At 33.7% G+C, this 12581-nt stretch overlaps 1 protein-coding gene across 5 annotated transcripts in view; it reads left to right on the top strand.

Moving 5' to 3' along the window:
• Tenm1 (teneurin transmembrane protein 1) overlaps positions 1-12581 on the top strand; it is an 820708-nt gene that overhangs the window by 236133 nt on the left and 571994 nt on the right. For all 5 annotated transcript variants that reach the window (XM_052738708.1, XM_052738728.1, XM_052738717.1 and 2 more), the window contains one exon: positions 11569-11851. In XM_052738708.1, the coding sequence (XP_052594668.1) occupies positions 11635-11851 (217 nt within the window). In that variant the 5' untranslated portion in view covers positions 11569-11634. The remainder of the gene's footprint in view (positions 1-11568; positions 11852-12581) is intronic.

Genomic DNA, 12581 nt, shown 5'->3' with positions numbered 1-12581 from the left:
AGATATTCACTGTAGAAAATTAAGTAAATAAAAAGTTATTCCTCTCTTTCCATGAAATTAGTATCAATAACTTTAATTATTATTTTCTGTTCTGATTTTCCATTTAATATTGTATTCTGTTATCTTCCCTCAATATTAAAACACTCCCAACCTATTTTAACATTTTATTATATAAACAATCATATACAAAATGGAAACATTATTAATTGAACTCAACACTTAGATATTATATATTATAAAATCAGTGATTTTCTGTGTACAGTTTTAGTTCTTCATCTTCATGTCACCTAATTCTTATCTTTTATCCACAGATTTTTTAAAAAGTAAATTCAAGAAATCATATTTATTCTTATTTGATTTTATTTAAATTTTAGTATATTATTGCAAGATATAAGGGTTAGTCTACATGTCATATTACATTTTAAAAATAAAAAATGGTTTTAAATAGTTTACTTCCAAATTTACCAGAATATATATCTCATATATAAATATATATGTATATATATTTACTTACAATTATTTGTTCACATGAGAATATATAAACAATAACCTTATATGATTTTGATTTAGTTCTATGTATGTTCACTACTTCTTTCTACCAGATAAGTCACTAGCAAGTCTTGGTCATAGTGAAAAAGGTTATAAGAACTGTAACTGCACTCCCACAGCTTGAAATTGCCCTTCTGATATGGCAAAGTACATGACACTCTTCTCCAATGGCATCATTCTTAAAAGTGTTAATCTTGGAATCAAGCTAATGGAGCTGCCCAACAGATCTACTAACCCGAGTTTCTGGTTTTGTGATTTGTGGTTCCAGGCGAGATATTCATGATTGAAGCTCTACTTTAATGCAGTTGATATTGAAGACCTTGGAAGCTCCATGACCAGTTATGCTCTCCTGGCTAACTGTGGAAAGATGAACAGAGTATTTGTGAGAAAGCCTAATACAATATAAAAGCCAAAGAAAATATCATGAACTTTGAATAAACTCCCTGTCTACACATAGACTCATTGACACAAATCTACAGGAACACAGTGGTGACAAAACAAGCTTGCATAAAACTGTAACAGTACAAATGATATCAATAGTCATATATCACAGGATCACAGGATGACATAGTTTAGCACATAAGAAAGAATCTTATGAAGGTATTGTGTAAGGTAGCAGGTGCAAAAGACAATTAATTCTAGACCATTAGGTCTAGAGAGAGAGAGATCTGGTGGTAAAGTGCTTGTCAGTAAAGCTTAAGGAACTGAGTTCAAATCCTACAGAATGTGTAAAAACAGGGTGAATATCTGTGAATAAAAGGTAAGATGTTAGTAGATTATTGTTAAGGATTTTTCTGGTTTAGTAAATTAGTAGTTGTAGATTCTCCTCCAATCAACATGGCTTCACTAAAACCAAATAGTTGACTAGGTTTCCAGTACCAGGCATGGTATCCATCTTGCTGAGCTCCTGGTCAAGGAAACTCACAAGGCTGAAAAATTACAGTTCTCTCTACAATGAGTCCTTATTTATAAGTGTTGGTAGAAAGTGTAGTATATTTCTTTCTTTTAGTCTGAAACAATACACAGATGTATATCAAACTGATCATACATTGACCTGAAAGTGCTTTGTCCTCTGACTTCTTTGTACACATGCACAAGTACACCCATGTACATACATGCACATGCATAAATTTATGCACACAACTGCCACACATTATATGACTATGTAAAGAAAATATTCAGAATAAATAAGCCCATAGGATCTAGCCCTCATTTATGTGGGCAGTTAGTCTAAGTGCAGAAATTGGTAAGCAGGAGGTGGTATTGTGGACTGATACCTGATAACATTACAAAACATGGATTTTTTTGTCTTTCTCTGATTTTACTCTCAACATCTTAAAATGCTATTGATTTAAAGTTATGTTTAGAGTCACTATTTCTGGTTACCATTATGCCATTTTGTCTAAAAAAGTGTTACATCATTGTTTCATGTAGGCATTCAAGGCCAAATATCTTTCACCTTTAACAGTTTCCAGAAGCTAATTGGTCATTTTAAGTTGCAGCTGAAAATCTTGCCTATGTTCCATTGTGGTTCCAATGTCTAAGAATACTCCAGAGTGAGACCAGTTGGATTTGAATTCTAACTTCACTAGCTGTATCGCCTTGAAAACATGATTGTGCTTTTGTTTCTTCCTTTACAAAACGAGAAAAGCTATCTTATGAAAATTTTGAGGATTAAATATGATCATGTATGTTAATTGCTTTTTTAAAAAACGGCATCTTCTTTCTAGTCCTTTTAATTTAAAAAATGATTTATTAGCTATCGTTAATATTATTAACTATTTGCAGTAATATATAATGTTAATTAGTAGACAATGATATTCAAAAAGCTGACAATGTAAACTTATTAGGATCTTTTCCTTTGTACATTTTTAAAGAAAACCACTAATTTACAATTTTCATGTTAGAAATAACTGTATATAGGTTCATGATAACAACAAAATTTGATATTAACCCTGCATTACAGCTATTAAATAGAAGCACAATACTTTAGTAAAGTCATATCTAGAACCTCTATTTTAAGGTTATTTTGCAGGGGATTAGTAGCCTACCAGCTATACTTAGTCTTCATTTGCCCACAGCAGTAAACTCCTTACTATAAATCCCAGAGATCAGAATTAACCTCTGTATCCACCTCTGCAATCAAATCACTAAAGGGTCTATATTTTGGAGCATATGTTATGTTAATTTGATTAGATTCTTTACAGTCTAATGTTTAGCATAATTGCAAATGAGATTCGAGTAGCAGGCAGTGAACATGCTACTGCTTCCAATTGTTACACATGAAATTCAAGAGGGTTACTAATAAAGTGCCAATTTTGCTAAACTAATGCTGAAGATTGACAGCAATAAAAGAGTGTTGATTAATACTTGTTATTTGTAAACTACGGATGGAAGTGGTATCTCCAATTACATAACACCACATTTAAAACCTATTACTTTTGAAGATGCTATATTGAGTTTGATGCTACATTTTGGATAAGTATGTTAATGCTAAAATTACTATGAAATTTACAAAACCCCAATGGATTTCATTGTAAGAAAATGAATTGAATATGATTGTTTACTTAAGGGAATAAACAGCTATTGTTTTTCTCCAAAGAGCAAAAAGAAGCTTTTACATATTGACTTACCTTCAATTTTCTTGAAGATTGTTCTCCCTATTAAGCGTTTAGATGATCTGCATAATCCACCACAGAGGATGTAAGAAAGTAATAAGTGACAGATAATTTGGAATTACTTTAGGGCATTGTTAAAGTTCCAAAAGACATGAAGTAATAGAGATAGATGTCACTGCAACTCAAAGATGAATTATCACTTGCAAATTACTAAGAAATAGAAATCTCCAAGTTATTTACACAATTACCACAAAAGATCTTCCTTAATGATATTCTTGGAGCTTATTTTGAGATGCATGACATTCTTGCCTTTCCTCTAATGGTGTATCATGAAGTAGGAAATTTTCAAAATCATAGTATAGTATTAGTCCATAGAAATTTTGTTTGAATTTGTGGTATGTGTATGCAAATTAAAGGTCAAGATTGTCCTAACTATAGTGGAGAACATTAAATTGTATTAAGCCTTCTGTTTCCAAAATGTTGTTTAAAAATTCTTTGTGGAGTCCTTTGTATTCACTAAGTTTTTTCTCTGTCCTCTTGTCTCATATGAAGCATATTAGTGCCTTTCCAAATGGTGTGTGTTTTGATAAAAATTAAGAGAACAAATAAAACATACAATACACATAGCAAGAAAGACCAAGAATATCCGAAAAGAGATGCAACATCACTATTTAGTTGTAAAAAAGCATAACTTCGGGTTTTCTCTTTCAAAATTACCTAGAGACCTAGCCTGTAAAGGCACCATGACAATATCAATTCTGCATCTGTTCTCACAAAGGATATCAATTTTTGAGGAGTAGTTTCCCAGGTGTTAATGAGACTTCTTCCATTATAAGATTTTTAAAATTCTAATGTAATAATTAACTGAATACATGTGAACCAATTTAGTAAACAGAGTCCATATCAAAGCTATAATATCATCTCCTTGATATAATAAAATGACTATATACTATAAAAGTAGTTTCCATCAAAACCCCTCACTTTTTAGATAAGACCCACTTAAAATGATCATCCTGTATCCTAAAACCTGGATAGTTATTTCTCTATTATTTGCTGAAACAATTCATTGTGTCCATTTGGCAAGAAAAAAACTGGCCAATTCTGTAACAATAGCAAATTAATTTGTTGGCTTTCTGTATGTATTTTGGGCATCACCACATTGAAGTTGGTCATTTTTATGATAGAGTTAAGCCAAAATGCAATTCGTTTTCTAAATAACTCAATGAAGTCAATTAAACAGCCACTTAGCAATAATATATTAGCAAATTGGTTTTGGAAATGTTCTTGGTTTTATCAAGCTTGTCATATTTTTTCAGAACTAATGTATGTCTAATCATTGCTCATGTTTTCCTCCTGTCATGCTTACCAAAGCACCATAAAATTAAAATGGCAGAGAGTACACTGTGAAAGTTAACTGCGACAAATATTCAGGATAGAAGGTCATGCTACTTGTTGCATAGCATGAGTAAAGGTTAATATTTTTTAAATATAGGAAAGTTTCCCAGTAGGTAAATGTACAAAGGTATAAATAGTTCACAGGAGAGGAAATAGAATTAGCAAAAGTGCAGAAATTGAAATATTCAGCCTCACTTATCATCAAACAATGCAAATTAAAACATGGCACCATTAATTAATTTATTTAAACAGACATTAAAAACAATACTCAAAATTGACCAGAGTACAGTGAAAGAAATGTTTCATATATTGCTAATGGCAGTGTATATTATTATTATTATTTTCCAATCAACAAAATGTTCAAGACTTTTGTCTCATTTTACATTCTTAGACTCTACCCTAAAAAAACAATAATCATAATAAAAATGTTCATAGTGTCTTAATAATATTTCAGCTATAATATTCATAAGTGGGGAGGGAGAAATATAAATATTCAGCAATAGGAGAATGCACATGTAAATCATTATACATCATCCACTTTGCAGAGATATATAGTTATTGTCATAGAAATTGTGTAAAATATGCAAAAATGAGTCAGAGTGGAAGAAAAACCATTGCAGTCAATAAGGTCAAACAGAAAGACTATAGTCACCTTTCTAGATAGTAAAATTATGGGGGGGGGGGTTCTCTTCCAATTCTTTTAAAGAATTAGTGACTATGTTACTGCCACAGTCAGCATCCAAACCTGTCTCCCATTTCAATGATTCCTTAAGAAAAAGAAAGGCAGAGAAGAATTAGTCAGCATTTCACAATCTAAATTGGTCAAACTAAAATAATGTAAAAGGACTTTATTAAGGGAAAAGTGTTGTAACGTTTCCAAAGAGTTCAATATCACTTGCTAGCTTTTCCCTCAGCAATTTATAGCTTCTTTTCCTGTATTTGCTATACTATGAGGGCTTGATAACCTTAACTAATGTTGTATGTGTCTTTTACTTGTTTCTCAATGGGAGTGTGACTTCTCGGTTAAGGATTCAACTTATAAAGAGATACTATGAGTAGAATCAGACAGTCTGTGTTGTGGATAAACCAGGAACAAGTTTCCATCTTGAGAGGCCAATGTATGCAAAAACATACATATGATTAATATAATAGAGACTGAGAAGGTTATACGTATGTATTTATGAATATATATATATATATATGTGTGTGTATATGTACATATACACATATATGCATGTAATAATGATTAATGAAGAAAGAAGTTATCAATTTCAAAGAGAGCTAGAAGGGTTTATGGAAAGGTTTGGAGGGAGAGAGAAAAGGGAAGGGGGAAATCATATAATGATATTATAATATCAAAGATAAGAGAAATAATTTTAAAAGAAATGAGACATAGAAACAAAATAAAATAATAGAAGAAATGAAGTGATTATTAACGCATTCATATGTACAAAGATACATGGATTCAAAAGCAATATCTTTATTCCAATATCTATTGGAGTAGATTGGAGTATGTAATAGCACTTCTGAGAGTAGAAGGGAACAGAAGGGAGAAGAGAGAGAATGATTAACAATGCAAACATAGACTTGAATATATTCTCTTTTTTTGGCAAATCAACTACAGCTTTTCTTTCATTTCAAATACAGCCAGGGAAATTTAGAATTAGAAGAAATTTCTAAGATAGCCTAATGTCTTCCCTTTACATTTAGAGAAAGAAGCCTCTTAAAAGGGGATACTGCTGTTTATTGAAGATCCCTGCCAGTTGTTCCACTGAAAGAAAATACAGACTAGTGATTAGAATTTAAAATTTCTCCATCATGTCTAAATAACACTGACTTGACATTGGACATAATGAATTGTATGCTGGTCACTGAATGAAAAAGTCAGTGAAGCAATTAAGAATCCTTTTTCCATGATGTATTTGTAGCAATGTCTTTCTGGAATTACTCTGCTTTCAAACTTTGTTGCATTTCAAATGTCAGTCTTTTTCCAAATGTTAAATTTGGAGCTTTTAAATTTTTCATAAAGGTGTTATTTGCCAATGAATTCAAGATCTGATTTTCGAGTTTTGATAAATACCACAATCACGTATTTTCTAAGCTCTGGCCTACACAATTGTGTGTATGAATCTTATATCCCTAAAAAAAAAAGCATGGACTGCTTCTCTCATCTCTCCTGGATTAACTGACACAAATTTTAGGACAGAAAATTGTTGTGATGGAGGGATCACGGAGCTTTTGCTAGTGTTCTACTTTAAAGAATGATTGGTTGCAAGGACTGTCAAAAACATTGAATAGGTGTGACATTCCTTATTCCTAGCTGATTTGTAGGTGGGAATTGCTGTGATTTGAACTTTGAAAATGGTTCATAACAGCTATATAAAACCTGTGTATTTGTGTCCCTTTCTCTCTGTCTCTCATTTCATATACATGTACATGTTTCAAATAAACACACTGAAAGAAAAGAGAATGTCTATATTTATGTACATAAAATTAAAGATAATTATAGCTTGATAAATCATAGTTGCTATAACATTAGACAATAGAAATAAGACATAGTTTTATTTAATTTCCTGTATTATATTTGAATGTCATTATGATAAGTCTAAATTCCTAATCAATGCATGATTAATGGGAAACATTATTCTCTTATAAGTTCTTTTTTTCTACAAAGTACTTGATAGTTTTCCCACAGTCAGTGGTCTTATGTGGAAAATAGTGGTCCACCTACTAATTGTTGAAGTCTCATTCTATAATGAACAAAATAATTGTATATGGCAATTTATGTTGGTAGACATCACATTAAATGAATTTCATGGATGTGTTTTTTGTTGTTGTTGTTTTTTGTGAAAGTCCAATCCTTGCTTTAAAAAAAGTCTCTGTGTATTAAGTTTCTTTTTTTTCTTTATTAAGAATTTTTTTTATTCATTTTAAATACCAACCACAGATCCCCCTCTCTTCCCTTCTTCCTCTCCCCCACCAGGTTTCTCCCCCCAACCCACCCCCTAATTCCCTACTCTGAAAAGGTAAGGCCTCCCATGGGGAGTCAGCAAAGACTGGTACATTCAGTTGAGGCTGGTCTAAGTCCCTCCCCTGAATCAAGGGTGTGCAAGGTGTCCCACCATAGGTATTATGGTTTCTATGGCTGTGATGAAGCATTGTGACAAAAGGCAACTTACATATCACAGTTAATCATCAAAGATATTCAAGGCAGGAATGCAAATAGAGCAGAAGCCTGGAGGCAGGAGATAATAAAGAAGCCAATGAGGCTTACTTGATTGCTCCTCATGGCTTACTCAGCGTTTTTTCCTATACAACCCAGGACCACCAACTAACAGGTATTCCCACGGACAATGGGCTGGGCCCTGCCCAATCAATCACTCATTTAAAAAATGTCCTACAGGCTTCCTGCCTACAGTCTGATCTTATGGAGGCATTTTTTTTTCAACTGGGATTCCCTCCTTTCGTATTGCTCTAGGTTGTGTCAAGTTGACATAAGACTAGCCAGCACATTCTGAAATTTGCCTTTTGGTACAGCTCTCACTTTGCACTATTCATAGCAAATCAAGGCATGAAATTTATACAACTGTATAACTTCTAAAAATAGGCCATAGGAACAAAAGAAGAAAGAATTTAAAATAGGCTTGATAGCATAGGTTGCAACAGACTTTCATTAGTGGTGGTAGTAACAGTGTTGTTGAAGAAATAAGCTAAATTAAGCCCAAACTTTTCACAATATCTTCTTCTTTTTGTACAATAACTCCATTGCCATAGAGTCATTTCCTTCTACTTTGTACTAGAATTCTCTATTTATTACCTACTTTGGGTTATAAGTTCCCTTGGGACAGAGTCCATGCCTTATTCATTCCTACATTCTCTCCAATACCTCTTGAACATGTTCAACAATCAGTCATTCACTAATGTAAAAATGTGATGATCAGTTGTTTACTACATACCATTATTCAAAGGCACACAACAACAAATCCAACAGACAATGCCTACACATGCAGAGCAGACAGTGAAAAGATAAACAGTGTTTACCATGCCATTTGTTGATGAATTCTTTGTAAGACAAAAATGAGAATAGGTAGTGTCATCTGGGGTAGTCTTTCAATGGCAGGTTGCCCTGAGGAGGAGACTATGCCTGGTGCTTTCAGAAACAGCTACAGTTCATGAATAAGAGGAAAGCATGAGGAGATGAGGGTGACAAGTTGAAACTCAGGCCCTTATAGGCTACTATAGGCTTCTGACTTTCATTTTAGAGTATATGGCTTCAGAACAGAGGAGAACATGAAATCCTTGTTTTAGTCAATGTTCTATTGCTGTGAAGAGACACCGTGACCACAGCAACTCTTATAAAGGAAAACACTTAATTGGGGCTGACTTACACTTCCAGAGGTTTAGGCCATTATTGTCATGGTGGAGAACATGATGGCACACAGTGAGACACGGTGCTCAAGAGTAACAGCGATTTCAACATCTGGATTGCCAGGTAGCAGGAAGAGTGCATGGGCTTGGCTTGAGCTACTGAAACTTCAAAGCCCACCCCCAGCGACACATTTCCTCCAACAAGGCCACACCTACTCAAATGAGGACATACCTCCTAATAGTGCCACTCCCTGATGATCAAGTATTCAAATCTATGAGCCTATTGGGGCCATTTCTACTCAAACAACCACACTTATATATTAAAACTTCTACTCTGACTACAGTGAGGAAAAAATGCTGTCATACTGCAAGGATATAAACAGGACAATGATTAGGAGAAAAGTCACAATACTCTAGCTTGAATACCGTGTGATCAAAAGAAGTAGTGAGGAAGTGGATGAATGTTTAGATTCTATATTTTTCTCAAAGATGACACAAATGCACTAACTAATGGAATGCATGATAGGAATCAAGGGTGACTTTAACTTCTTTGGCACTTCTGGAGAAGTGATGGAAGTCCAGTTTTGAACATACCAAATTTCACAAAAGTTTATAGATAATTATATGGAAATATTCAGCAACCAGTTAAATATTCAAACCTATAGCATAGAGGAAAGACTCATGTGGATATTAAAAATTGAAAACATACAACTGTGTAGACAATGCATGTAGAAAATTATATAGACAATGGATTCATGAGATGAACTTAGATTTAAGCACTGCTGAACCAACAGTGTATATATGCATGTAGCAACAATTAATGAAGTAAGGAGACCATAAATTTAAAAGAAGTAAGGATTATATGGGAAGACTTGGAAGGAGGAAAAGGAAGAGAGACATGATACACTAACCTCAAAGAATAAAAGAAGTAATAAAAATTCTGTATTTCTCTTCTTTCTCAGTATACTTATCTCTAATATTAACCCAAAGAAACCTAGTTATATTCCAAGAATGTTTATAGAATTTGTGCATTTGGATATTAAGTACTTTCTAATATGTATGTGTCTAGAATAGTACTAGGTAGTACTGCAACTATGAAGTTTCTAAGATTAAAGTCTTACCTTCCAGAATCTTAACATTTGCTTAAATAAGTCTTCAACATGTAAAGCTTTGTTCATATTACAAAGTAGAATGAACCATTTAGCATCCTTCACCCATGAACTTTACTGAAGAATTTCTATTTTCTGTGTGTTTGACATAAATGAAATAGGGATTCCAAGCTGTGAGATGCTATATGACACAGGAGCCATAATTTACATGTCAATAGGTTTCTTTGAAAATACATATGGTAGATCCATTCTTGGTGGCTCAACAGAAGTAATCTCAGCCTTTGTGATGCTGAGGTAGGAGGATCATGAATTTGAGATGAGCTTGGGCTGCACAATAAGGCCATGCCTCAAAAATTGCCTCTGGAAACCAAGCATGGTGTGTCACACTTAGTACTTGAGAGGCTAGGGTACAGGATTGGTACAATTGAGGCCAGCCTGGACTATATAGTGAGTTCCAGGCCATCTTAAAATACAAAGTGAAATCTTGTCTGAAAAATACAAATAAACAAACTGGGTGAAATGGTGAAGAAAATGAAGGAATCAATACATGATTTCAAACTAAATATTTAAGCATTATATGAAAGAAGCAAGTTGCAGACGTATTGCAGTGGACAAAAATAGTGATAAAATAAATGTTAAGAAGTAAGTTTTTTTTTAAACAGGACTTTTAATATTCCAGAGGACTTTGGCATCTTAAATGGCACTTGATCTCAAACTGTCTGAGATAAGTAGGGCAGCTAATGTCTTTACTAGCCCTAAGAGCATCAGAGCTCCTAGCTCAGCATTATGGGGGTGGGGGTGGGGGGCTCTTTCAGAGATTTATCATGAAACTCAATATTGCTGTTTCTAAACCCAATTTAGATCATGCTGTTTCTATACCAGTATAGTCACTAGAAATGTAGTTTACATCCTCTCAGTACTATGACAAACAAAAATTTACCAGCACCTAAGTCATTAAAAATGCTCTGCAGGCCTGAGTCCCCTCAAGCATACTTTATTTCATGAGCTTTGGTAGCTGCCTTTCTACATTCAGAAACCTTCCCATCCTCAGAGTCTAGTCTTAAATGTAACATTAAACCAGAGGCAAAGAAATGTTCTTTGTGAATGTGGTTTTCTCACTAGTTTCATTTTAAATGTGAATTGTGCTAAGTTAATATTTATACTCCTGACCACTTTCAAATCTCATAATGTTTTCTAATCTAACCACTGTCTTTAACATTAAAAACACACTCTAATATCACAGAAGCATTGCCCTTTGTTTGCATTCCAATGCAAATATTTTTGTAAGCTGCCCTTCTTTTACTTTGAGCATTTTCTGATGCTACAACCTCTAGCTTCATCCTAAATGCTTGACAACGTATGCATGTAGCACAGAGTGTTATTATTGCCTCCGGCTAGCTTCATGTCATCTACTTTGTCTTTTGCTTCACTCCTTTGATAGTATTAGCAGACCAATTGTGAATCTGCCAGATGTGTTTCCTTGCAAAAGGACAAATCTAAAAAGGCTCATGTTTTTCTCTCTCTTCCAGGACTGCTTTCATTAAAAAAAAACTTCCTTATCCTTTTTTCATGAAACTGAGCTTGCTTAATCAGAGATGGAGCAAACAGACTGCAAACCTTATCAGCCTCTGTCCAAAGTCAAGCATGAAATGGATCTAGCTTATACCAGTTCTTCTGATGAAAGTGAAGATGGGAGAAAACCAAGACAGTCATTCAACTCCAGGGAAACTCTGCATGAGTATAACCAAGAGCTGAGAAGGAATTACAATAGCCAGAGCAGAAAGAGGAAAGAAGTGGAGAAATCTACTCAAGGTAGGTTTCTATTGGATTTTTATAACTAATATTATTTCTCATTAGGGAATGTTTATATGCATAAACCTATGTGTCAAAGACAAATTTGCTGATGTTAACTAGTTAATAATTCCTGCTGCACACGTATGCTTAGTGAATCTGTTCCACATGAGAACCCAGCTGAGGTTGTAGGTAACATGTGCTTTTTACGGATTATGCATGAATTTGGATGCAACAATCCTCTTATCAGAGCTTTCAGAAATTGTCTAATCCTACAAATAGCCATTTACAGACTGAAGGATTAAATAATTTATAGTAAGACATAAAGTAAACAGCTAAGTGCTTTTTAAGCCATTGCCCATTTGGGACAGGAGTCTCAAATAAATATTTGGTTGTTTAAAAAGTGAACCAGACTAGTAGAGACCACCAAACAAGAGGCTAGAAAGTCTATGAAAAGAATGTAGAAACATTTTACAAGGTAGCTTATAGGGAAATGAAGAATACTGAGAGTTCCTTTTAAGAAACACAGATGTATTTTGCAGTCTATGCTTCAGCTACTCTGGTCTCTCAATTATGGGAAGGCATAATAGTTTTCAACAAAATCAGGGAGCTAGACATACAATTCCTTTTATTTCAATTAACTACATAGAAAAATAGACTGACACAGCTAGAGATTATTTGTTAGGGGTAAGACAAACAGACATTATTTTTAAACAGGTATATCTGGGAGAGACGTCCTCAAAATGTGTAC

This window comes from Peromyscus californicus, unplaced genomic scaffold (genome assembly GCF_007827085.1).
Source record: "Peromyscus californicus insignis strain IS unplaced genomic scaffold, ASM782708v3 Scaffold_10__1_contigs__length_136768540, whole genome shotgun sequence".
In the NCBI taxonomy this organism is placed as follows: domain Eukaryota; kingdom Metazoa; phylum Chordata; class Mammalia; order Rodentia; family Cricetidae; genus Peromyscus; species Peromyscus californicus.
The sequence above is the reverse complement of the archived record's forward strand: the minus strand, read 5'-3'. Positions and strand labels throughout refer to the sequence as shown.